At 39.3% G+C, this 25,595-nt stretch overlaps 2 protein-coding genes across 2 annotated transcripts in view; both read left to right on the top strand.

The window, feature by feature from the left end:
* Nucleotides 1-902: 902 nt before the first annotated feature.
* The window catches only part of LOC122473611 (olfactory receptor 8S1-like), a 25,125-nt gene continuing 432 nt past the window's right edge, over nt 903-25,595 (top strand). The window contains exons 1-3 of the mRNA XM_043564260.1: nt 903-1,828; nt 25,015-25,235; nt 25,361-25,526. Of these exons, the coding sequence (XP_043420195.1) occupies nt 903-1,828; nt 25,015-25,235; nt 25,361-25,526 (1,313 nt within the window). The remainder of the gene's footprint in view (nt 1,829-25,014; nt 25,236-25,360; nt 25,527-25,595) is intronic.
* Nucleotides 25,299-25,595, top strand: part of ZNF641 (zinc finger protein 641) — a 15,733-nt gene continuing 15,436 nt past the window's right edge. Inside the window, exon 1 of the mRNA XM_043561729.1 lies at nt 25,299-25,459. The gene's annotated coding sequence lies outside the window, so the exon portion shown is untranslated. The remainder of the gene's footprint in view (nt 25,460-25,595) is intronic.

Here is a 25,595-nt window from a genome sequence, read left to right as displayed (position 1 = left end):
AGTATCAGAGCCAAGGAATATTAAAATACAATTTAAGTGAACTCCCTACTAGCAAAGTTCCTTGTGATGCCAAAACCACACAAAATTCAGCTTCTAATAATCAATTCAAAACCACAAGTGTGGTGCACTAGCATATCAGATGAGTTGGAACATCTGGTTTAGTCCCAACCTCAACATCACTTTGCTATGAGAACTTAGGCAATGCATTATCCTCATTTTTTTTTAATTTTTTAATGTTTATTTATTATTGAGAGACAGAGAGAGACAGAGCATGAGCATGGTTGGGGTAGAGAAGAGGAGACACAGAATCAGAAGCAGGCTCTAGGCTCCAAGCTGTCAGCAGGGAGCCCAACACGGGGCTGGAACTCACAAACCACAAGATCATGACCTGAGCCGAAGTCAGATGCCCAACCCACTGAGCCACCCAGGCGCCCCATCCTTATTTGTAAAATGAAGGGTTTAAAGTCCACTATGACACCACCTTAGTTACTGTGAGTCTATGACCTTACTATTCTGAGAAGGAATCACTTGTGCATGGGCTTCCTAGCCCTTAACCATAAAAGGTTTTCTAGGCTTAGCCACTGGGGCTCTTTTCCCTTCTTTTGATTCCAGGATGTACCTGACTTACATGTGCATGGTATTTTTATTTAAAAAAAGTCATGTAGGGTGAAGGTATAGAGATCATGACAAGATAGTGCTAGTAGTTAGAAAAGAAGGGCAAGTGAAGAGATTGTATCTGAGAAGACACTTCCTTATCCTGAGTTTCCTGTTTTGGTCTATAGGTAAGGAGATATATTGTCTGCGAGTAGAAAACTCCTGTTCGCTGAGAAAGACTCAGATCAATGTCTTATCAAGTGGAAAAATCATTCATTCCTTTTGAGGGACAGAATCTCTAAGCAACCATGAAAAATGTCAGTATGATTACTGAGTTTGTCCTCCTGGGATTATCCAGTGACCCCCAGATCCAGACCATGCTCTTCGTGCTGTTCCTGGGGATTTACCTCCTGACCCTGGTGGGGAATCTGGTGATGATCCTGGTGATCAGGGTTGATCCCCGCCTCCACACACCCATGTACTTCTTCCTTGGACACCTATCCTTCCTGGATCTCAGTTTCTCCTCAGTCACTGTGCCCAAGATGCTACAGAACTTCTTATCTCAGAATAAAAGCATCTCAATGTGGGGATGCATCACTCAGAGCTTCTTTTTCACTCTCTCTGGGGGAACAGAAGCTTGTCTGCTCTCTGCCATGGCCTATGACCGCTATGCTGCTATCTGCCACCCTCTGGTCTACACCATGCTCATAAACAGACCTCTCTGTATTGTGATTGTGAGCATAGCGTGGGCAGTGGGATTTCTGATTTCCTTGCTGAATAGTCTCTTCATCCACAAGTTGTATTTCTGCGGGTCCAACATCATCCTCCACTTCAGCTGTGAGCTACCTCCTCTCTTTCCTCTGTCCTGTACCGATCCCATTGTCAATGAGATTCTTCTTGCGGTGTCCTGTGCATTTCTAGGGCTGCTGACGCTTCCCCTGATCCTCTTCTCTTACTCCAGAATCATTTCTGCCATTCTGAACATCCGCTCCTCTGAGGGCCAAGCCAAAGCCTTCTCCACCTGCTCCTCCCACCTCACCGTGGTGCTCTTGTTCTATGGGACGGCTCTATTCAGGTACATCAGCCCTGCCTCAGGCTCAGTGTTGGAGCGTGTGGTCTCCATTCAGTACAGTGTGATCACATCCTTGCTGAACCCCCTCATCTACAGCCTCAAGAACCAGGAGGTGAAGGCTGCTCTGCAGAGGATGCTGAAGCAACAAAAGTGTGCCTCATGGTACAATAAAAGCTGTGTGATTCTGCTCAGGAAATAGAAAAAAATTATCTCTAAAGAAGAAAGATTTTTATGGGCATAGAGCACTTGGGGAAATTTCATTTCAATTAAATTCAAGTATTTGGGGGTGCCAAGGTGGCTCGGTTGGTTGAGGGTCTGACTCTTGATTTCAGCTCAGGTCGTGATCTCATGGTTCATGAGATGGATCCCCACATCAGGCTCCATACTGACAACGCAGAGCCTGCTTGGGAATCTCTCTGCCCATCCGCCATTTGTACTCCCTCTCAAAATAAATAAATAAAAACTTTAAAAAAAATTAGAAAATGATAAATGTGAGCTCACCCTATGTCCTTAAAAAAAATCAAGTATTTGTCTGGACTTCAAAGCAAATAAGCTATCACAAAAATGGAGGGTGGGGAAAAGAGTTTGATATATAGTCTCCTATCTAGCAGCCCTTTGCAAAAATAATCTGAGAGGGATCTTGGCTATATTGAGAAGATAGCAGGGCTGACACAGATAAAGCATATTTGGAGCAGAGCAGGGTGTCTGGCCAAATTGATTATTTCTGGATGTGACTTTGAGGATGTTTCCAGATGAATTTGAATCAATGAACTGAGTAAAGATTACCCTCACCAATGTGGGGCATTGTTGAAGGCCCAACCTTCAACAATCGGTTGAGGGCCCAAATAGAACAAAATTGCAGTGGTAGGGAAAATTTGCATTCTCTGAGCTGGAACATCCATCTTCTCCTGACCTCAGACACTAGGGCTCCTTGTTCTTGGGCCTTCAGACTCAGATGGGAATTTACACTACTGACTCCCCTGGTTCTTAGGCTTTTGAGTTTGGATGGAATTACACCACTGGCTTTTCTGGGACTCCAGCTTGCAGACAGCAATCATGGGATTTCTCAGCCTCCATAATCATGCCAGTCAATCCCTCATAACAAATCTCTTTTCCTACACTTGTCTTAGCCAAAAGGCCAAGAAGCAATGTATATCTCTTTTTCTATTCCATTCTCTTCTTTCTATTTTTCTGGAAAAGTGTGACCAATACAGCAGGGAAAAGTAAAAATAATAATTAATCAACTGTCAGATTGAAAATCAGTATATTGTGCCTATTTTATTTTTCTTAAACTCTCTCACCTGAGGTCTCACATTTAAAAATACAGAATGTGCATTTGATCTAAATATATATTGTATACCAGTATATGGAGTGGAGAATAGACATGATCATTATAGAAACAAAATTAAAAGATTAACAAAGTACGCTTTGGATATACTTAATTAATAAACATAAATATATAACAGCAGCCTACTGAGAAAAATTAAAGAAGACCTAAATAAATGGAAAGTAATATACCATGCTTATGAATTGGTAGCCTGGTTATTGTAAAGATGCCAGTTGTTCCCAAATTGATTTATATATTCAGAGTAATGTCAGTCAAAAATCCAGAATACTTTTTTTTTTAATTTAAAAAGTTGATTCTAGGGGCGCCTGGGTGGCGCAGTCGGTTAAGCGTCCGACTTCAGCCAGGTCACGATCTCGCACTCCGTGAGTTCGAGCCCCGCATCGGGCTCTGGGCTGATGGCTCGGAGCCTGGAGCCTGTTTCTGATTCTGTGTCTCCCTCTCTCTCTGCCCCTCCCCCGTTCATGCTCTGTCTCTCTCTGTCCCAAAAATAAATAAACGTTAAAAAAAAATTTTAAAAAGTTGATTCTAAAATTTATGTTGGGATGAGCACTGGGTGTTGTATGGAAACCAATTTGACAATAAATTTTATATTAAAAAATAGATGCTGGTTCAACATTTGCAAATCAATCAATGTGATACATCACATTAATAAAAGAAAAGATAAGAACCATATGATCCTGTCAGTCGATGCAGAAAAGGCCTTTGACAAAATTCAGCACCCTTTCTTAACAAAAACCCTCGAGAAAGTCAGGATAGAAGGAACATACTTAAACATCATAAAAGCCATTTATGAAAAGCCCACAGCTAACATCATCCTCAATGGGGAAAAACTGAGAGCTTTTTCCCTGAGATCAGGAACACGACAGGGATGTCCACTCTCACAACTGTTGTTTAACACAGTGTTGGAAGTTCTAGCATCAGCACTCAAACAACAAAAGGAAATCAAAGGCATCAAAATTGGCAAAGATGAAGTCAAGCTTTCACTTTTTGCAGATGACATGATATTATACATGGAAAATATGATAGACTCCACCAGAAGTGTGCTAGAACTGGTACATGAATTTAGCAAAGTTGCTGGATACAAAATCAATGTACAGAAATCAGTTGCATTCTTATACACTAATAATGAAGCAACAGAAAGACAAATTAAAAAACTGATCCCATTCACAATTGCACCAAGAAGCATAAGATACCTAGGAATAAATCTAACCAAAGATGTACAAGATCTGTGTGCTGAAAACTATAGAAAGCTTATGAAGGAAATTGAAGAAGATATAAAGAAATGGAAAAACATTCCATGCTCATGGATTGGAAGAATAAATATTGTCAAAATGTCAATACTACACAAAGCTATCTACACATTCAATGCAATCCCAATCAAAATTGCACCAGCATTCTTCTCGAAACTAGAACAAGCAATCCTAAAATTCATATGGAACCACAAAAGGCCCCGAATAGCCAAAGGAATTTTGAAGAAGAAGACCAAAGCAGGAGGTATCACAATCCCAGACTTTAGCCTCTACTACAAAGCTGTCATCATCAAGACAGCATGGTATTGGCACAAAAACAGACACATAGACCAATGGAATAGAATAGAAACCCCAGAACTAGACCCACAAACGTATGGCCAACTAATCTTTGACAAAGCAGGAAAGAACATCCAATGGAAAAAAGACAGTCTCTTCAACAAATGGTGCTGGGAGAAGTGGACAGCAACATGCAGAAGATTGAAACTAGACCACTTTCTCACACCATTCACAAAAATAAACTCAAAATGGATAAAGGACCTGAATGTGAGACAGGAAACCATCAAAACCCTAGAGGAGAAAGCAGGAAAAAGACCTCTCTGACCTCAGCCGCAGCAATTTCTTACTTGACACATCCCCAAAGGCAAGGGAATTAAAAGCAAAAATGAACTACTGGGACCTTATGAAAATAAAAAGCTTCTGCACAGCAAAGGAAACAACCAACAAAACTAAAAGGCAACCAACAGAATGGGAAAAGATATTTGCAAATGACATATCGGACAAAGGGCTAGTATCCAAAATCTATAAAGAGCTCACCAAACTCCACACCCGAAAAACAAATAACCCAGTGAAGAAATGGGCAGAAAACATGAATAGACACTTCTCTAAAGAAGACATCCAGATGGCCAACAGGCACATGAAAAGATGCTCAACGTCGCTCCTCATCAGGGAAATACAAATCAAAACCACACTCAGATATCACCTCACGCCAGTCAGAGTGGCCAAAATGAACAAATCAGGAGACTATAGATGCTGGAGAGGATGTGGAGAAATGGGAACCCTCTTGCACTGTTGGTGGGAATGCAAATTGGTGCAGCCACTCTGGAAAACAGTGTGGAGGTTCCTCAAAAAATTAAAAATAGACCTACCCTATGACCCAGCAATAGCACTGCTAGGAATTTATCCAAGGGACACAGGAGTACTGATGCATAGGGGCACTTGTACCCCAATGTTTACAGTAGCACTCTCAACAATAGCCAAATTATGGAAAGAGCCTAAATGTCCATCAACTTATGAATGGATAAAGAAATTGTGGTTTATATACACAATGGAGTACTACATGGCAATGAGAAAGAATGAAATATGGCCCTTTGTAGCAACATGGATGGAACTGGAGAGTGTGATGCTCAGTGAAATAAGCCATACAGAGAAAGACAGATACCATATGTTTTCACTCTTATGTGGATCCTGAGAAACTTAACAGAAACCCATGGGGGAGGGGAAGGAAAAAAAAAAGAGGTTAGAGTGGGAGAGAGCCAAAGCATAAGAGACTCCTAAAAACTGAGAACAAACTGAGGGTTGATGGGGGGTGGGAAGGACGGGAGGGTGGGTGATGGGTATTGAGGAGGGCAACTTTTGGGATGAGCACTGGGTGTTGTATGGGAACCAATTTGACAATAAACTTCATATATTGAAAATAACAAAATAAAATGTATGAGAAAAAAATAAAAAAGAAAAAATAGATAAATAAATAAATAAAAACTAAAAAAAGATAAAAAATAAAATAAAATTTATGTAGAAGCAAAATGGTCCAAAAAATGCCAAGCTACTCTTGAAGCTAAAAATAACAAGGTAGGGGCACTTGTGTGGTTGAGTCGGTTAAGCGTCTGACTTTGGCTCAGGTCATGATCTCGCGGTTTGTGGGTTGGAGCCCCACGTCTGGCCTTGTGCTGACAGCTGGACCCTGGAACCTGCTAAGGATTCTGTGTCTCCCTTTCTCTCTGCCCCTTCCCCTGCTCACTCTTTCTCTCTCTCTCAAAATAAATAAACATTTAAAAAAAGAGCAAGGTAAATGATCTTGTTTCACCAGACATCAAGATTTATTATAAAACTGTAACTAAGATTTTCTATTACTAACACAGAGACAAACAAATACACCAATGGACAAGGAAAGAGAACTCAGAAATGGGCCTGAAATACAGAAATGGATATTGAGATCATAAGACATATCAATTCATTCAGGATAGACTTTTCAGTCAGTAGGGCTGGGATGATTAGTTATCCATGTAGAAAATTAATGAAATTTTATCCTCACCCACCATATGTAAAAATCAATTCCCATTAGACTAAACTACTAAATGTGAAAGGCAAAACTATAAATCTTTTATAAAATAGTACAGGACAATGTATTGATGATAGAGAAGGATTTTTAAAAACAAGATATGAAAAGCACTAAGTATAAAAAGTTGATAAATACAATTATATTAAAATTATGAATTTTATCAAAACTCCCTTAGGAATGAAAAGACAAGCCACAAAGTGGGAAAAATATTTGCCACACATATAAATACCAAAAATCCTAATATCCTACATTATAAAAAGAAAAAAAATCATTCTGATAGAAAAATGAGCAAAAAGAACAGGAACTTGACAGAAGAGGAAGTCTAAATCTTTAATTTTGTCAGCCTTAATAGTAGTCATGCAAATTAAAGCCACAATGAAAAGTACCATTAAACAGGTATCAGAATGGGAAAAAATTAAGGAGTCCAATAAAATGAAGTATTGGCAATAATGTGGAACAATGAGGACTCTCATTTTAGGAAAAGTTTCAGTGACCCATTATATGGTAAAGTTAATTCAGCCCAGAATTCCACTAGGTATTTATCCTAGAGAAACTCATACTCATTGCGCCAAAATAAATGTACAAGAATGTTCATAGTAGCACTGTTTGTAATAACCAAAATCAGAAAATAACTCAAATGGCCATGTATAATAGAAATAGATAAATTTTGATATATCCATACTGTGAAGTGAATATAATCAATGAAAATTAACAAACTATAGTCACATGGAATAGCATGAATGAATCTTGATTATAATATTGAACGAAATTATATGTAATACATTTTTCTATTCATATAAAATTCAAGTAAAGGCAAACAGGACTATTTTATTTAGAGATGCATTATAAATGGTAATACCATAAAGTAAGCAAGGAAATCAGTAAGAATGTTAGGGCAGCTTGGGTTATCATAAGAGGGGAAGGAACAAGGTTCATATAATGGAGTGGTATACATTCCCAGTGCTGATAATCTTTAAAAAAATGTTAATTTTTTTCTTATAGTGTTCACATAGATCTTTGCTTTATAATTATTTGTTAAACTATACATATATGTTACATGTACTTAAATCTTAAAAAATCTTATATAGTGTTTATATAGATCTTCACTTTGTAATTATTTGCTAAACTATACATATATGTTACATGTACTATTCAGGATGTATGGCATATTTCAAAATTCCTTAAAAACTGTAAACATCAAAATAAATGGTGAAATACTGAAGTATTTACTATTAAAATCAGAAATTGGGCAGAGATGCCTGTTTTCTCCACTATTTCCTAATATTGTTTTGAAGATTATAACTAAGGTAATAAGACATGATGATGAAATACTTAGAATGATCGTAGAAAACCAGTTACTTATTCTTATATGCAGATAATGTGATTATATTCATAGATAATTCAATAGGGTGGGGTGAAAAGTATGAGAAGTAATAAGAGAAACTAAGTTGGCAACACACAAAATAAATACAAAAAAAAATAGCCTTTTACTATCCTGTCAGTAACCAATTTGAACTGGAAATGGAAAAAAAAATCATTCATTCACATTAGCAACAAAATCACAAAATAACTTGTAATAAACTTAACCAAAATAAAAGTACAAGGGCACCTGGGTGGCTCAGTCGGTTAAGTGGCCAACTTTGGCTCAGGTCATTATCTCGCAGTTCGTGAGTTCAAGCCCTGCATCGGGCTCTGTCTGATAGCTCAGAGCCTGGAGCCCACTTCTGATTTCTGTGTCCTCCTCTCTCTGCCCCTCCCCTGCTTGTGCTCTGTCTCTCTCTCTAAAATAAATAATAAAATGTTAAAAAAAAAAAAAGGTACAGAATTTGTATGAATAAAACTATACTGAGTGACATGAAACAAGCTCTGAATAAATGGAAAGACATACCACATGGCTGTCCTCAGCAAAATATTAATAGTTAATAATAATAATAATAATAATAATAGAATATATTTGAAGGAAATTGAGCATCTCAAGAAATCAAAGAGAAAGCTGAAGATCCAAACTTCGGGTAGGTCAGGAGTTAGAGTACCTGTGGAGATCTAAGTCATGGAAATTAATGAATAATCTCTTCAGATTGTCCCCCTATTGGACAACCATAACCTTTGATAATGAAAATGCCTGAGTGAAAGGGTCCAACTGGCCTAGATTAAGTCACCTTGTGCTTGAGAAAGGACATATAATGCCATTTTCCTATCTAACCCAACTTTTTAACCTGCCCTTTAAAAGGATCTACAACTCAGCAGTCACAAAAAAGACAACAGCACTCCTGTTTTAGTGAGCATGTGGTTGGCTCAATATATAAACTTGGTTTGGCACCTGAGTCACAAGGTCAGACGGATATGTCCATAAATTATTAAAGCACAGTCTTATGGTGTATAAGTACTTTTCCTTAGCTTTAAGGCTCATTTCTACATCATTGCTTTGATTCTTATTGGCAATATATATTGACCTATTTTTCTCAGCCTGCCTGGGTAGTCACTTTTCTTGAAGTGATCCTGATGGAAGCCTCCTTGAGTGGCCAGGACAGGCCACCTTCACCTTTCACTGTATCCTGACTTTGAGCTCTGAACCATTCTGAAGGTTCTCTTGGCCTTTCCCCTACTCTCCAGGATTAGGCTTCCTTAGCAGGCCACCCTCCTCACTTCCTACTGGTGCATTTGTTGTGTTAGTGAAGGTCCTACTACTTGCATGGGCTCAGCAATATTTGAACTCTCGTTGGCACAAAGGCAGTCAATGAGCCAAACTCTGCAGCCTTCTTCTTGACCAAATTCAAGATCCCTTCTCTGTCTTGAGACTCATATACCTCTAAATGGTATGGTCTGATGACAGAGTTAGCCTTCCCAGCCCAGGTATGACCAAATGTGATGCACCCTATTGCAGCCCAAACTGTGATTTTTTTGCTTCACCTCTGATCTTTTTCTTTTCTCTAAAACCCTGCATCCCTAAGCCATGTGTTCAAATTTGGATTCTTATATCTCCTTTTACCTGATACAGGCTTAAAAGTTCTTTTGTATTTTTCTAGAAATGAAAATACCATTTTCTGGTGAAGCAAACGTGAAAAATCAAGCTTGGGTGATTGATTGTGATTGTGATTGTGATCTACTCTTCCACAAACTATTGCCTTGTATCCAAAGTTTTTGCTAAACAGAGATGAGGTCTGGAAAATTAAGACCTTAACCCATGGACCTTTGGAGCCCTATGAGGGTTAGAAGGCATTAAAGATGAAGAACTTGAACTGAACTGGGCAGCTAGACAGGCTATACAGGTTGAGTCAGCCCTGGCTACCAATTTTGCTACATAATCACCATATACCATTGAAAAGTGAAGTTAAAAGGTTTCATATAGTATGGGTCAGTTCTAATAGAATTTGGGCCTTGGAATTGGTGAGTTAACTAGATGGTGACTTTGTGAAAGTTATTGAACCCATGTGATCCTATATTCTTATGTGTAAAATTAACTTAATAAAGGATAATTTTATTTTTGCTTTCATTCTCTCAACAGTTTTATGTTAAACATCTGCCATTTACAGATGGGAAAACTGAGGCTCAGAGGGGTTATTTAATAGTTTATTCCTACAGAGCAGAACTAGGACTAGGTATTTTGATCTCAATACCTGTGTTTATCCTGACTTCACCACACTTTCATTTCCAAGGCCCTGATCATCCCAAAGCACCCATTGCTTAGATAGAATTCTGGATGATCTTTTTATTTAAAAAACACATCTTCCTATTGTTATTTTGGTGATATTGTAATAAATAAAATTTGGGGGTAGTTGAAAACAAGAAAGAGAAGGAAGGAATGAAGGGAGGAAGAAAAAGGAAAAACGGAAGGGAGGAAGGAAGGAAGGTGAGGGTGTGGGGAAGGAGGGAGGGAAGGAGGAAGGAAGGAAAGAACCGCCCCTAGAAGAGTAGGTATTATATTTCCCATATTTAAAGAAAATAAATGTTATAAAATAGTATTAATTAACAATATGATAAAATATATTTGAAATTCATATTTTATATTTGTTTTTCATCCCAATTATTAGTACTTATTTTATTAAAAAAACATTTAATGTCTAATGTTTTGGACCAAGAACAGGGAATAAGGAGCAAGATGATTGACATAGACCTTAGGGAGATTTCCACTTTCAAGGATCTTCATTCAACATTCAGTGGGCCTGATGTATTAAGTATTCAATACTCAGTGCTTGGTTTCTGGGATAAAGGTTGGGTTGGTTAATATAGTTACTCCCATAAATATTTTACCATCTGCCTAATTTTGTGTCTCCAAAGTTGGTTCCTTCTGAGTGCTCTAAGAGAATTGTTCTAGGCCTCCTCCCATCTTCAGTAGCCTTGGACATTCCTTAGACCCTGTCTTCCCATTGCATCCCTCTAATTCTCTGTCCTCACATGGCATTCTCCCTGTGTCTTCATATTATAATCTTCCTTCTATCCATGTCTGGCTCTGTGTCCAAATTGCCCCTTTTCCTAAGGATACCAGTCATATTAGGTTAGGGACCACCCTAATTATTAACTTGATTGCCTCTGTAAAGACCTTATTTCCAAATAAGATTGTATTCTGAAGTGCAGGATATTAAGACTTCAACATATCTTTTTTTGAGAGACACAATTGCAATTCCACCCATAACACCTTCTATCTTTCCTTTTTTTCCTGTAAAGTTTGACAAATTAGTTGCAAACCAAGTGACTCTCCTCCAGTTCATTCTGATCAATATGATTTTTCATATTGCCACTATGCTATGATGAAAACTCATTTTTTTCTTTTATTATACATTTAAGAAATGCCTGGAAAAGTAAATTCAAGTAGAGGTTATACAAGGATGAAGAAAAATAGAGTATTCCTAGAAATAAAAGTATCAGCTTTGTAAAATATGAAAAAATGAAGACAAGATATTACAAAGAGTTAAGTTGTATCTGCTCTAAGGAAAGTGCTCCAGATGGTGAGATTCCAAAACCATCATCCATGGGCTGCTGGATTGCCATATTGACTGTCATCGTATTCTACTCAGTTTTGCTTCTTTTTTGGGGGGTGGGAGGGGGCAGAGCGCAAGCAAGGGAAAGTCAGAGAGAGAGAAAGGGACAGAGGATCCAGAGCAAGCTCTGTACTGACAGCATAGAGCCCAATGTGGGTCTCAAACTCATGAACCATGAGATCACAGCCTGAGCCAAAGTTGGACACTCAACTGACTGAGCCACTCAGGTGTCCCTACACAGTCTTGCTTCTGACCAGAGAGTTCATTTTCCAGAAAAAAATTATGAGCAATGTGCTCATGCCAATGGAGTTTATTGGTTTTACCATATTCTCCATAACCCTGACGCTGCCATTATAAAATGGAAGAATGGCCTTTTGAAATCTCATTTATCATGGCAGCTGAGTGACAACACTTTGTGGGATTGAAGCAGTGTCCTACTGTAGCAGTTCTCAATTATTTGGTATCAGAATCCCTGTTACACAATACACAAAAATAAACTCAAAATGGATGAAAGACCTAAATGTGAGACAGGAAAACATCAAAACCCTACAGGAGAAAGCAGGCAACAGCCTCTTTGACCTCAGCTGCAGCAATTTCTTGCTGACACATCCCCAAAGGCAAGGGAATTGAAAGCAAAATGAACTATTGGGACCTAATCAAGATAAAAAGCTTCTGCACTGCAATGGAAACAATCAACAAAACTTAAAGGCAACTGATGGAATGAGAAAAGATAGTTGCAAATGACATATCAGATAAAGGGTTAATATCCAAAATCTATAAAGAACTTCCCAAACTCAACCCCCAAAGAACAAAAAATCCAGTGAAGAAATGGGCAGAAGACATGAATACACACTTTTCCAATGAAGACATCCAGATGGCCAACAGACACATGAAAAGATGCTCAACGTCACTCATCATCAGGGAAATATAAATCAAAGCCACACTGAGATACCACCTCACACTGGTATGAGTGGCTAAAATGAACAAGTCAAGCAACAACAGATGCTGGTGAGGATGTGGAGAAATGGGAACCCTCTTTCCCTGTTGGTGGGAATGCAAACTGGTGCAGCCTCTCTGGAAAACAGAGTGGAGGTTCGTCAAAAATAGAACTACCCTATGACCCAGCAATAGCATTACTAGGAATTTATCCAAAGGATACAGGAGTACTGATTCATAGGGGCACATTTACCCCAATGTTTATAGCAGTGCTTTCAACATAGCCGAATTATGGAAAGAGTCTAAATGTCCACCAACTGATGAATGGATAAAGAAGACGTGGTTTGAATATACAATGGAATACTACTTGGCAATGAGAAAGAATGAAATCATGCCATTTGCAGCAATGTGAATGGAACTGGAAGGAATTATGCTGAGTGAAATAAATCAGAGAAAGATACCATATGTTTTCACTCATATGTGGATCTTGAGAAATTGAACAGAAGACCATGGAGGAAGGGAAGGAGAAAAAAAATAGTTACAGAGAGGGAGGGAGGCAAACCATAAGAGATTCTTAAATACAGAGAACAAACTGAGGGCTAATGGGGGGAGGGGGAGAGAGGAAAATGGGTGATGGGCATTGAGGAGGGCATTTGTTGGGATGAGTACTAGGTGTTGTATGTAAGCGATGAACCACGGGGATCTACCCCAAAAACCAAGAGCACACTTTACACACTGTATGTTAGCCAATTTGACAATAAATTATATTTTTAAAAAAAGAATCCCTGTTATATTCTTAAAACTTATTGAAGACTCCAAAGGTATCTTTTTAACGTGGGTTATACCTATTGATATTTACTGTTTTATAAATTAAAACTGAGAGGGGCACCTGGATGGCTCAGTCAGTTCAGGGTCCAACTCTTGATTTTGGTTCAGGTCATGATCTCACCATAATGAGATGGAGCCCTGAGTTGGGCTCCATGTTGGGCGTAGAGCCTGCTTAAGATTCTCTCTCTCTCCCTCTGCCCCTCCCCCACTCACACTCTCAAAAAATTTTAATTAAAACTGAGAATTTAAAAAAATGTTTTTCAATTCACCTAAAAATAACAATAATAAATCCATTATGTGTTAACATAAGTAGCATTTGTTAATGTTTTGTTTTTATTTATTTTGAGAGAGAGAGAGAGAGAGAGAGAGCAAGCACAAGCAGAGGAGGGGCAGAGAGAGAGAAGGAGAGAGAATCCCAAGCAGGCTCCATGCTGTCAGTGCAGAGCCCGACTCAGAGCCTGATCTCATCAACCATGAGATCATGACCTGAACCAAAATCGAGAATCGGAGGCCTAACCAACTGAGCCACCGAGGTGCCCTAACATAAGTATCATTGTCACTAAAATAATTATATTTTCTGAAACAAAAAAATGAGAAGAGTAGCATTGTTATACATTTTTGCAAATCTTTTTAATGTCTGACTTAATGAAGATAGCTGAACCTGTTTTTTCTGAAGTATATGAAGAATATCCTGCCTCAGACAGATACATTATTGAAAAGGGAGGAACATTTTCAGATCTGAAACTATATCAATGATTGTTTCATACTCTGTTAAAATACATTGGTCTATATTGCATTTTGAGTAGAACTTTCATCCAGGCATGATTTTTAAAATACCATGCATTGGTCATATGAGAAATACTGGTTCCCTGATGTTCCAAATATGTATTATACAGATGTTCCAAATATTAACTTAGTTACTTAGCTAATATAAAAAATCACATCCAAAAATATCATCACCAATCTCAGAATGTTACCACTAGCAACAAATAATGTCAGTTTTATTTTTCTCTGTCATGCTTATTTATGTTGATTTTAAGAAAAAGTCTGGCAAATATTTTTTTTAATTTAAATTTTAGTTAACATACAGTGCAATATTGGTTTCAGGAGTAGAATTCAGTGATTCATCACTTACATACAACATCCAGTGCTCATCACAACAAGTGCGCCCTTCTTAATAACCATCACCCATCTAGCCAATCCCCCATCCACTTTCCTCCATCAACCTTCCGTTTACTCTTGTGGTTTGTTTCCCTCTCTCATTTTCCCCCCAATTCCCATATGTTCATCTGTTTTGTTTCTTAGACTCTACATATGAGTTAAATCATATGGTATTTGTCTTTCTCTGATTGACTTATTTCACTAGCGTAATACATTCTAGCTCCATCCATGTTATTGCAAATGGTAAGATTGCATTCTTTTTGATGGCAGAGTAACATTTCATTGTATATATGTGCCACATTTTCTTTATCCATTCATCAGTCAATGGACTTTTGGGCTCTCTCCATAGTTTGACTATTGTTTATAATGCTACCATAAATGTCAGGGTGCATGTACCCCTTTGAATCTGTATTTTTGTATCTTTTGGGTAAATACCAAGTAGTGCAATTGCTAGATCATAGGGTAGTTCTATTTTTACCTTTATGAGGAACCTCCATGATGTTCTTCAGAGTGGGTGCACCAGTTTGCATTACCACCAACAGTGCAAAAGGGTTCCCCTTTCTCCTCATCCTTGCCAACACCTGTTGTTTCTTGTGTTGTTAATTTTAGCCATTTCTGACAGGTGTGAGGTGGTATCTCATTGTGGTTTTGATTTGTATTTCCTGATGATGAATGATGTTGAGCATTTTTTCATATGTCTGTTAGCCATCTGGATGTCTTCTTTGTAACAGTGTCTATTCATCTCTTCTGACCTTTTTTTTAACTGGTTTATTTGTTTTTTGGGTGTGGAGCTTGATAATTTCTTTATAGATTTTGAATACTAACCCTTTATCAGATATGCAAATATCTTCTCCCATTCCGTACATTGCCTTTTAGTTTTGTTGATTGTTTCCTTTGCTGTGCAGAAGCTTTCTATCTTGATGAAGTCCCAATAGTTCACTTTTGCTTTTGTTTCTCTTGCCTTCTGCAATGTGTTTGGTAGGAAGTTGCTGCAACTGAGGTCAGAGAGGTTGCTGCCTGTGTTCTCCTCTAAGATTTTAATAGTTTCCTATCTCAATTTAGGTCTTTCATCCATTTTGAATACATTCTCTCAAGTAAAAGTGCTATTCTATTTTTTTCAAAAAGTAATTACTTCAGTTCACAACTGAAATAAATGTACAGATGCTTTATCTTTTTTTTTTTTTAATTTTTTTTTTTCAACGTTTTCATTTATTTTTGGGACAGAGAGAGACAGAGCATGAACGGGGGAGGGGCAGAGAGAGAGGGAGACACAGAATCAGAAACAGGCTCCAGGCTCCGAGCCATCAGCCCTGAGCCCGACGCGGGGCTCGAACTCACGGACCGCGAGATCGTGACCTGGCTGAAGTCGGACGCTCAACCGACTGCACCACCCAGGCGCCCCTACAGATGCTTTATCTTAAGACAACCATCCTGCTTTGTTTTTCAGCACAAGAGATTTATGCATCCTTCCCATTTTGTTACACAGAAAAGTAAAAAGATGTATACTCAAGTGTCAAGATTTAATAAAATTAACATTTTTTATTGTTTCACAAAAATGTTCTCAGTGTTGCAAAGCTATTCTCCTATGTTTTCTTCTAAAGACACTAAGGAACAATTTGGAGATAACATATCTTAATAATAGTGAATCTTTCAATCCATGAACATAGTGTATCTCTCCATGTTTTTAAACTTCTTCAACTTCTCTCTGCAGTGTTTTCTGGTTTTCAGTGTACAAATCTTACACATCTTTTGTTAAACTTATCTCTGAGTATATCATATTTTAAATATCATAAATTGAATTGCTTTACTTTTATTTTCCCACTGTTGCTTATTTATAAAAATATAGTTGATTTCTGTATTTACCTTGTATCATGTGACCTTCTTGAATTCACTTATAGTCTAGTAACTTCTTTGTAGATTCCTCTAAATTTTCTATGTACATGACAAGGTTACTTTTCTTTTCTAAACTATGTGGATTTTATTTTTTATTTTTGCCCTTTTTTGCACTTATTAGGGCCTCCAGTACAATGTTGAAAAGAAACAGTGAGAGCAGACACCCTTGTCTTGTTTCCAATATTAAAAAAAATTTTTTTAGTATTAGGATAATTATAGCCTCCTTAAATGAGTGAAGAATTGTCCCCTTCTCTCTTTTCTTTGTAGGTATTTTTCTTTGTAGGATTAGTATACTTTTGTTTAAGTTTGATCAGATTCACCAGTAAAACTATGTGGACCTTGAAATTCCTTCTGATTTATGATTACAAATCTAATTTCTTTAGTTGATATATTTAGATTTTTATATTTTCTTATAATTTGATAATTCTTTCAAAGAACTTGTCCAGTTCATCTAATTGTCAAAGTCATTGGCATAAAATTGTTCATAACAGTCTTTTATTAGCTTTTATTAACTTTTGAGTCTATGAAGAATCTGTAGTGATGTACTTTTTTTTATTCCTGATATTGGTCTCATTTTTTCTTTTTGTCTAGTGAAGGTTTATTAACTTTATTTATTTTTTTAAAAAGTCTTTGTGACAACTTTTGTAATTTGGCATTATCTAATAAAGATGAATATTCACATGTTCAGCAATTCTAATCCTAGGGAAACTGTTGAACAAGTACACCAGAAGTAATTTACAAGGTGCTCACAGTAGCTTTGTTCAAGGAGGCAAAAAAAAAAAAAAGTAAATAATTCATTTCCATGTACAAGGAAAAAAAATAAATGTAGTGCCTATGCATGCACAATCATAAAAATGAAAAGTGGGATACATAGTGTATTCATTTTCTATTGTTGCATAAAAAATTACCGCAAATTTAGTAGCCAAAAACAACACAAATTTATTGTCTCACAGTTTCTGTGGGTCAGAAGTCCAGGCATGGATCACTTTGGTACTCTGCTCAGGGTCTCATCAGGCTAAAATCAAACTGCGAGCCATGCTATGATCTCACCTGAGACTCAGTGGTCTACTTCCAAGATCACATGGTTGTTAGAATCCAATTTCTTGTGGCTGTAGGGCTGAGGTCCCCACTTGCTTGCTAACTGACAGCCAGGGAATACTCTTAGCTCCTATGGGCTGCCTTCAGTTCCTAGCCACATGGCCCCCTCACAGTATGGCAGCTTTCTGACTTTAGGAAGTGCCCACTCCTATGGGCTCACCCCCTTAGATCAGGGATACTCAAGATGATCTCCATTTTGATTAATTCAAAGCCAAATGGTCAGTAGATAATCATGGAAATGAAATTCTGTTGCCATGCACAGAACAAGAAGTTCTCAGACACCAGACTGAGCGGACGTGCAGGACTGCCTCTGCAAAAGAGCAGTAAAAGCAGGAGACTGCACATAGCCTTTATTTCATATTTTATCAGATATAAGTATCCAAGAGTATCAAAGTATGGAAAGAGAACACAAAGGATTTTCAGACATACATCTGGTGACAACGTGAAGGCATGCAGGGAGTATGTGCAGTTCCAAGGAGTGTCAGGAAATTGCAGTGGGTTCTGTTTCTTAACTGTCCTTGGGGGGGATCATGGGGCTTTGTATCTCATAATGCTAGCACGTTCAACAGCCTGAGACCAGAACATTGCTGACATTTCAGCTATTGCCCCATTCACCCTCCGGGGCTTACAATACATTCTCTAGAAATAACTCCATAAAAATTCTACCATATTCACAAGTCCCATCCATATTCAAGAGGAATGGACTACAGAGGACATATATGAGGGGGTTAGAATGTTAGGAGACATCTTAAAATTATTTTAGCACAGCCATATGATAGGCAAATAACTCTAATCTGATGGAAAACAACTTTGAGCCTGTATTATACCAGCCATTATATGCTATAGGCATTTATAATCTCAGAAGAACTTTTAAAGTCTAACTCTTTCTGCCATGGGGTATTAGATGATGCCAGGTATTTCTCTAAAATGGTTCAGAAATCTGGCCTACTTAAAATATAAATTAAGAGGTAGAGATAATAGAATTAAAGATTAGGTTTTCAGTAACATAAATAAAATGTGTTGTAAATAAACAGCTAAATTAAGAAACTATACTATACCAATGAGAAGTCTGCTTTGAGTAAGCTTTTGTACTATAAAAAAAAAAAAATGACAGTTTGAGATTACACCACTCCAAAGCTGTCCCAGTGTAATATGATATTTCACAAGTGCCATGTTGACCCAGTCTTGATGTCATGGCTAAAACTCTCAATTCTCCTTCACTGGCAATTTATCAACCCCCACCCCAAACTACTTCCCTTATCAGGCTCTAACACTCCTGGGTTACAATATACACATACCCAACTGCCAGGGCCCCCAGATACCTACACTCAGGAACAGCTACTTCTTTCTTAGGCCCATTGAATTATTTAAAATATCTGATCCCCAGGAAGCCTGCCTGGGAAACCTACCTAACTCTATCCTGTTTGCCATACATAAGCACCTTCCTACAGTTTCAGCTTACTGTTACCCTGTCCTCAGGTGCAACCTGCTATGCATCCCTGCACAACCGACCTCTCTCTTTGGAGCTGTAATTAACAAAGAGTTCTGCCTTTTTATCTATCTGAGTTGTGTCCCACCATCAAGAACCTCTTTAAATCTTATAAAACATCTAGTCTTACCCTAATTGTAACACCAGCTGTCACTAACTGACAGCTGCCTGCACTTGGTCCACTATTTGCACTGACTACAAATTATTTCTGCCAAGTAATACTCATTGCCAACATCTTGCTTTTGAATAGTGCTCTATAAATGTTACACCATATGCCTATATTTTTACTTAATTTATTCCTCACAACAGCTTTTAAGGAAAAGAAGAACAACATTATACTAATTTGATAGATGAGGTTAAGGCTCTGATCTGTCACCCAGAGGCACAGCCAGAATTAAAAAACAAATCTTTTGGTTCTTAATTTAGCACTATTTCTAGGATACCCTTGTGCCCACTATTTAATTTAGCACTGTCTTTTTAATTAACATGTTTCTACTTCAAGAGTACGTGAAACTATTAGCTTCTATTAAGGCCACTCCTTCCCTCCCTCTCAATATCAAGGACAGTAGGATTTGAGTGTAAGCCACAAAACTTCTTAGGCTTTGATACGACTACCACTCATTGCCAAGCGTGGTTTAGAGGATCCTCACAGGCCTGGAACTTCTGGAAAGACAGTCCCTCTAGCCTTAACTCTGTCCAAAACAGAACTGAAAGAGAGTCCACAGAGCCCAGCACACTCCTTGGTGAGACCTCACACACCTCATCTTACTCAACCCCAACCAATCTTTATACCTCACCCCTCTACTGACAAACTGACTAAGGGACCAGTCCCAAGAAGGAGGCTATAATTAGAACTGATTATCCACCCCTCCTCCCCCCCCCCCCCCCCCCCCCCCCCCCCCCCCCCCCCCCCCCCCCCCCCCCCGCCTGAGAGAACTAATCCCATCATGCCCTATATCTCTGCTTACAACACTCACCTTAAGAATCCTCAGCCTCCAGATCATCTCTCGAAATAGAGGTTCTCACCCTATTACGGTCCTCTACATTGCCTAATTTGAATCAGACTCCAACTCCCAAAACAACCTCTAAATCCTTCCATTGTGACCTTTGGTATTCAGGGTCTTTCATCAACAAAACCCCCTTTCTATAGACTGAATGTTTGTATCTCCCCAAAGTTCATGTGTTGAAATCTAATCTCCAATGTGATGGTATTTAGATGTGGGGCCTTTGGGAGGTGATTAGGTCATGAGGACAGATGGCTCATGAATGGGGTTAGTGGCCTTATAAAAGAGGCCTCAGAAGAGAGCTCCCTTACCTCTTCCACAGTGAGAAGACATCAGAAAGCAAGTTCTCACTAGACACTGATCTTAGACTCCTCAGCCTCCAGGACTATGAGAAATAAATGTTCAGTGTTTATAAGCTACCCAGTCTACAGTATTTTGTTACAGCAGCCCAAATGGACCAAGACACCCCTATATCCTTCAACGTCTTTGATAGACGTTTCTTTATTTTCTTTATCTAGTCAAAACCTGGCTGTCCCTTAACAAAGCACGCTTCCTATGCAGTCCTCTGGAGAGGTGGCTATTTTTGCGCCTACCACTTACATACCAATACATTTCAAATGATAAACTGAAATCCATTAGTGAGTTGTGAAACTAATTTAGTGGGTAGTAAATGGAAAACTTTTTAAAATAAAGTAATAGAATAGAAACCAACAGCATACATTGCATGTGGTTAGGGTAGGTATAGTTTCATGAAAGTTTTGTTTCAGCTATATGAATGATGGCTTTACACTATCTACGGCCAGAAGTAAAATGTTCTCTTTGTTTTTCATGCTGCCTCAAGTACCATTTCCCTCCTTCCTTCATAAATAACGTCCTGTATCTTTGAAGCACTTGCCATCAAACCATCCTACACAGCACGCTTCCTTGTTATTTTGACCTAACATATCCTGGTCATTCTCCTTTTTTCATCAAAGCCTCCCTCAACTGGCTTGCTGTCCCACGCTCCATAACACCATCATCATTCCTGGCGACCCCGATATCCATGTGGACAATTCCATCTTATGCCCTGGGTTAGATTACACAAGTGTGGTTATTAAAATACTGAAATACTTTCATAGTCGCTGGTGCCTCCAGGACCAACACTATAGGCTACATCCATTTTGATGGATCCATGTCCATGCTAGTGTTGGTAGTTAAATACTTTGGATACTATCCCTGCTGACACCCTAGCCTCTCAGCTCCTTGGCTTTCTCTTACCTGAAATGATTTTGTCCACCACTTTGGCCATTCACTTTCACAGTCATATCCTACACTTAGTTACTACCAATGACTGAAACCCCTCCCTATCTCCAATTCAAGCTCCCCACTCTACCACCTGCACCTTCAGCTCATTACATTCTAACCAATTTGTCTACTTCACTAAGACTCTGGAATAAAACTGATCTTTCATCTTATGTTTTCACTGTCCATCACCCTACTAAAGTCCTCTTTTCAGTCATTATGCAGCTTCAATTCTTAGGTCTTACCATTTATTGCATTCTTACTATGCATTCAATTGTTTATCTACATCATCTCATCCTTCACAGCAACGCCACCAAGTAGGGGTTCATTTTGGCATTCATAATGGCATTCATTTTATTGATTAGTAAACAGCTTTATATACATAAATCTGCCCAAGATGATAGAAAGTGGAGGTTCTACAGTTTAAATGTCTGAACCACTATTTCCTTAACCATAGACTAGGAATAACTTATCTGAGTTGTGAAGATCACATATACAAAAAGTACTTCGTAAAATGTAAAGTGTGCTACAAATGTTAGTTATAATTATTAATTACTGGTTAGGAGACCCTTAACCTTTCTCTACATAGGAGCCCTAATCTGAAACTTCCCTCAACCCTTCTCTCTTGTTTATAGTCATGGACATAGAGGAAGCAAACATCCCCACTGACCTGTTGGTAGAAAATTCATCTCTGACACTAGTCTTCAAAACTTTGAATGGAAGAAAAGCAGTGTCATAAGTGGTGGTTAGGTTCTAGTTAGCAACAGAAGGTAGGGCTTCATAATGGCCGAACAAGTTTTTATAAGCCAAGCTGATAATTCATTACAATCAACTGACTGATAAAAGAACTCTTATAACACAATCTTGAACTGGTAAATACCTGCATTGTACTTTCTTATTCAAACCACAGCAGAACAGGATTTCAGAAGTGAAGAAGCCAAGACTGATAGGCAAGAGACTGAGTCTTTTAAGGTCTTTCAAAGTCTATAGAGAACTTGAAACCGTAAGTGCCTGGGAACTCTCCCTGAGGCTCAGAAAGAACACTGCTGTGTCCTAAGGAACTCTATATTCCACACACTAGAATCTGGCTATGGGCCCACTTCATCCCATTCTGAGGTTCTGAACTCTATCAATAGGGCAGCCACAGGCCACCACATTTTCTTAGAATGACATGACTAGACCCATCAGGTATATTGCTTTCTTGTAACACTAAATATAATGACTCTTTATTATTTGACATGGCAAATAAAAAACCCCACATTCTCATCTTTCTATCAATTTCCTCATTTCAATTCTCCTCTACTCTAGATAGACACCCCCACATCTGTATTCTTCATCCCACAGCATGCCACAGCAAGTCCATTTGTGTCTTCTGATTCTATCCAAGCTGTTCTTCCTACATTTTGCCATCAAGACTGATCTTGAAACTTTTCCACCAGAACGTTTTTAAAAGATGGAATTATCTACCTGAAACTCACTGCATATTTAATTATTCCACCTTGTAACATTATATAGGCATTTGGATTTGTCCATATATTACTGTGAAAGCTAAGGTCTACTCTGGTGTACCAGGTTATAAGTCTAAGCCCAGGGCTCAATTTCTAATTTTGCCTTTTGGCTCACTTAATACCCCAAACCCATGCTGAGATGATATCTACACTTCACAGTTTGCTGATTGATAGGTAAAGAGATGGCACATCAAAGCATAATATAGAGGTGTTTTATATTTTTCCCTGTGATGTTTAAGACAAGGTTCTGACATAAAGTATATGTTTACTAATTATTAATGGCCCACTATCATGCCATTGGGCCAGAGCCTATTTTGCCTCCTCCCCCCCTTTTTTTTAAAGGATACAATCTTACACTGGTTTGTTTCCCAAAGAAGAGAGGAGAATCTGGGCTGCCTCTCCTATCTATCTATCTATCTATCTATCTATCTATCTATCATCTATCTATCTACTAGCTCTCCCCAAATATCCCTTTTAAGTAAAGTCAGGTCTAGGTGCCTGGTTATGTTCATTTTGTGTGGCAGAGGCAATATAAGTGTCCATTAAACCCCATTTCCTTTTCTACTAGGCACAAGCATTTTACTTCCCAGCCACCCCTGCAGTCAGGTGGGACCATGTGACTATACACCTGAATTCAGTCTAAGGGAATGGGGTGAAAATGATGTACTTCACTTCCAGGCTGGCCCCGGATATCTCCAACAGGTCCACCACAGTTCTCCCTTATCTGAGGCCCATAGATTGGACAATTACAAGGCAACTGGTGATGGTGGAGCCACAAGATACAAGCCATGTCCTTCCATGATTTCAAGGAGCAGATAGCCCACCCACTGGCCCCAACCAACCCACTACACCTGACTTATATGAAACATAAGTCTTTATTGTGTTAAATCACTGAGATAGTGGTTTTATTAGCCTACCCGATTAACACACCTTATATTTATCAACAGTGGTAACATAATGAAAAGAACCCCTGGACTTAGTTCCAGAACTCCAAGATACAAATCTTGGCTTGACCACTCCCCCCACATACCCGGTGACTGGCTCTATAGTATACTCTATACCCTTTCCCAATTGCAGGTCTATCACATTCTCTTCTTCCTCATTATGGAGCCCTCTCTACTCTTCTGTGCCTCAAGACTTTTGTGAGGCATTCTCTGACTTCCCTCCCATACATATTTATTTCTTTGTTCCTAATGTGGAGTATACTCCTCCATTTTAGCATCTATTACATTTAACTGCAAATATTTGTTGACCTATGTTTCCAAAGACTGAGTTCTTGAAACACAGACAATTCCTTTGGGATCGCTGACTGCCAGCAGTTAGTTTTAGTGCCTGGCACATAGCAAAAACTAAATATATATCAAAGGAATGATTGTCACTTATGACCTTAAAGTGAGTCATTTATTTTTTAAGTCTATAAAATTGTACAGAATTGTTGTGATAATGAAATAATGTGATTTGTAGATTATAAATAGGTTCTAATGGTAACATAGTTTATTCCTTCTCATCTTTCTCAAATTCATCTTAATGCTTCGAGGTAGCTCTGTCCAATAGAAAAATAAGCAAGCCACATATATAATTTAATAATTTTAGTAGCCATATTTAAAAGTGAAAAAAAGTAGGTGAAATTAATTTTAATAATGTATTTAACCCTATAGGGTTACCTGGGTAGCTCTGTCAGTTAAGCCACCGACTTCACCTCAGATCATGATCTTCTGGTTTGTGAGTTTGAGCCCCCATCGGGCTCTGCACTGACAATTCGGAGCCTGGAGCCTGCTTCAGATTGTGTCTCCTTCTCTCAGCCCTTCCTCCGCTCACAGTCTGTCTCTCTCTCTCTCAAAAATAAAAACATTAAAAAAAATTTTAAGAAGAAAGTAGTGTATTTAGTCCTATATATACCAAATGCTGCTTATTAGCTATTTGACATTTTGTTAATTCAGTCTTCCAAACCTGGTGTGTGTGTGTGTGTGTTACAACACATCTCTATTTGGACTAGCCACATACAGAGAGTTCAGCAGCCACATATGGCTAGTGGCTCCCGCAAACTGGACAATGCGGCTGCAAGGCCTACTTCAGATAGCACCTTGTCCTTGAAGTCAACCTGACGATCTCTCAAGCAGCATTAGTGACTCCTCCTCAATGCCCTCTCAAGCCCCCAATCCATGCTACCTTGAAACCTACAAGTCAAGCTTCTTGACGAATTCCAGATTGTTGCCTGAGAATTTGCTCTCACAGCGATTGTCTGGCATACAACGATCGGTTATTAAATGTCGGGGTAATTAATGAACCCGTGTGCAAAGAACCCCGTGGGAGGCCGAGGGCCGGGACCGAAAATGGTCAGTCAGGGAGCGGGCGCGGGTGGGCGGCCACCGTAGGCGGGATCCGGCGTCCCGGGGCGGCGGGCGCGGAGGTCCCCGGCTCTACCGGCCTGAGCGATGGGGGGCGTGGGGGCCACGGTCCACCCCCGCCCCCGCCCCCGCCCCCTCCCCCTTGCCGCCGCCGCCGCCGAGCCCCGGAAGCGGGCGGGGATTTCCTGTGCCCGCCCCACCCGCGCCCGCCCGGCCGCCGTCTCCGCCCGTAGCTGGCTCAGCAGCCGGCGGCTCAGACGAAGCGGAGGGCGGAGGGGAGGGGCCGGCGGCGCCCAGGAGGGAGGCACGGGCCGCAGGCCAAGCCGACCGGGGTGAGTGGGGCCGAGCCGCAGTTAGTCGCGGCTGGAGGGAGGGACGCCCGGCTTCCCGGGAAGGCGGGTGGGGGCCCAGTCACCCACGGGGCGGGGAGGAGGATCGACGCGGCCTCCGGTCGCTGCCTTAACCGGG

This window comes from Prionailurus bengalensis, chromosome B4 (genome assembly GCF_016509475.1).
Source record: "Prionailurus bengalensis isolate Pbe53 chromosome B4, Fcat_Pben_1.1_paternal_pri, whole genome shotgun sequence".
Classification (NCBI taxonomy): domain Eukaryota; kingdom Metazoa; phylum Chordata; class Mammalia; order Carnivora; family Felidae; genus Prionailurus; species Prionailurus bengalensis.
The sequence above is the reverse complement of the archived record's forward strand: the minus strand, read 5'-3'. Positions and strand labels throughout refer to the sequence as shown.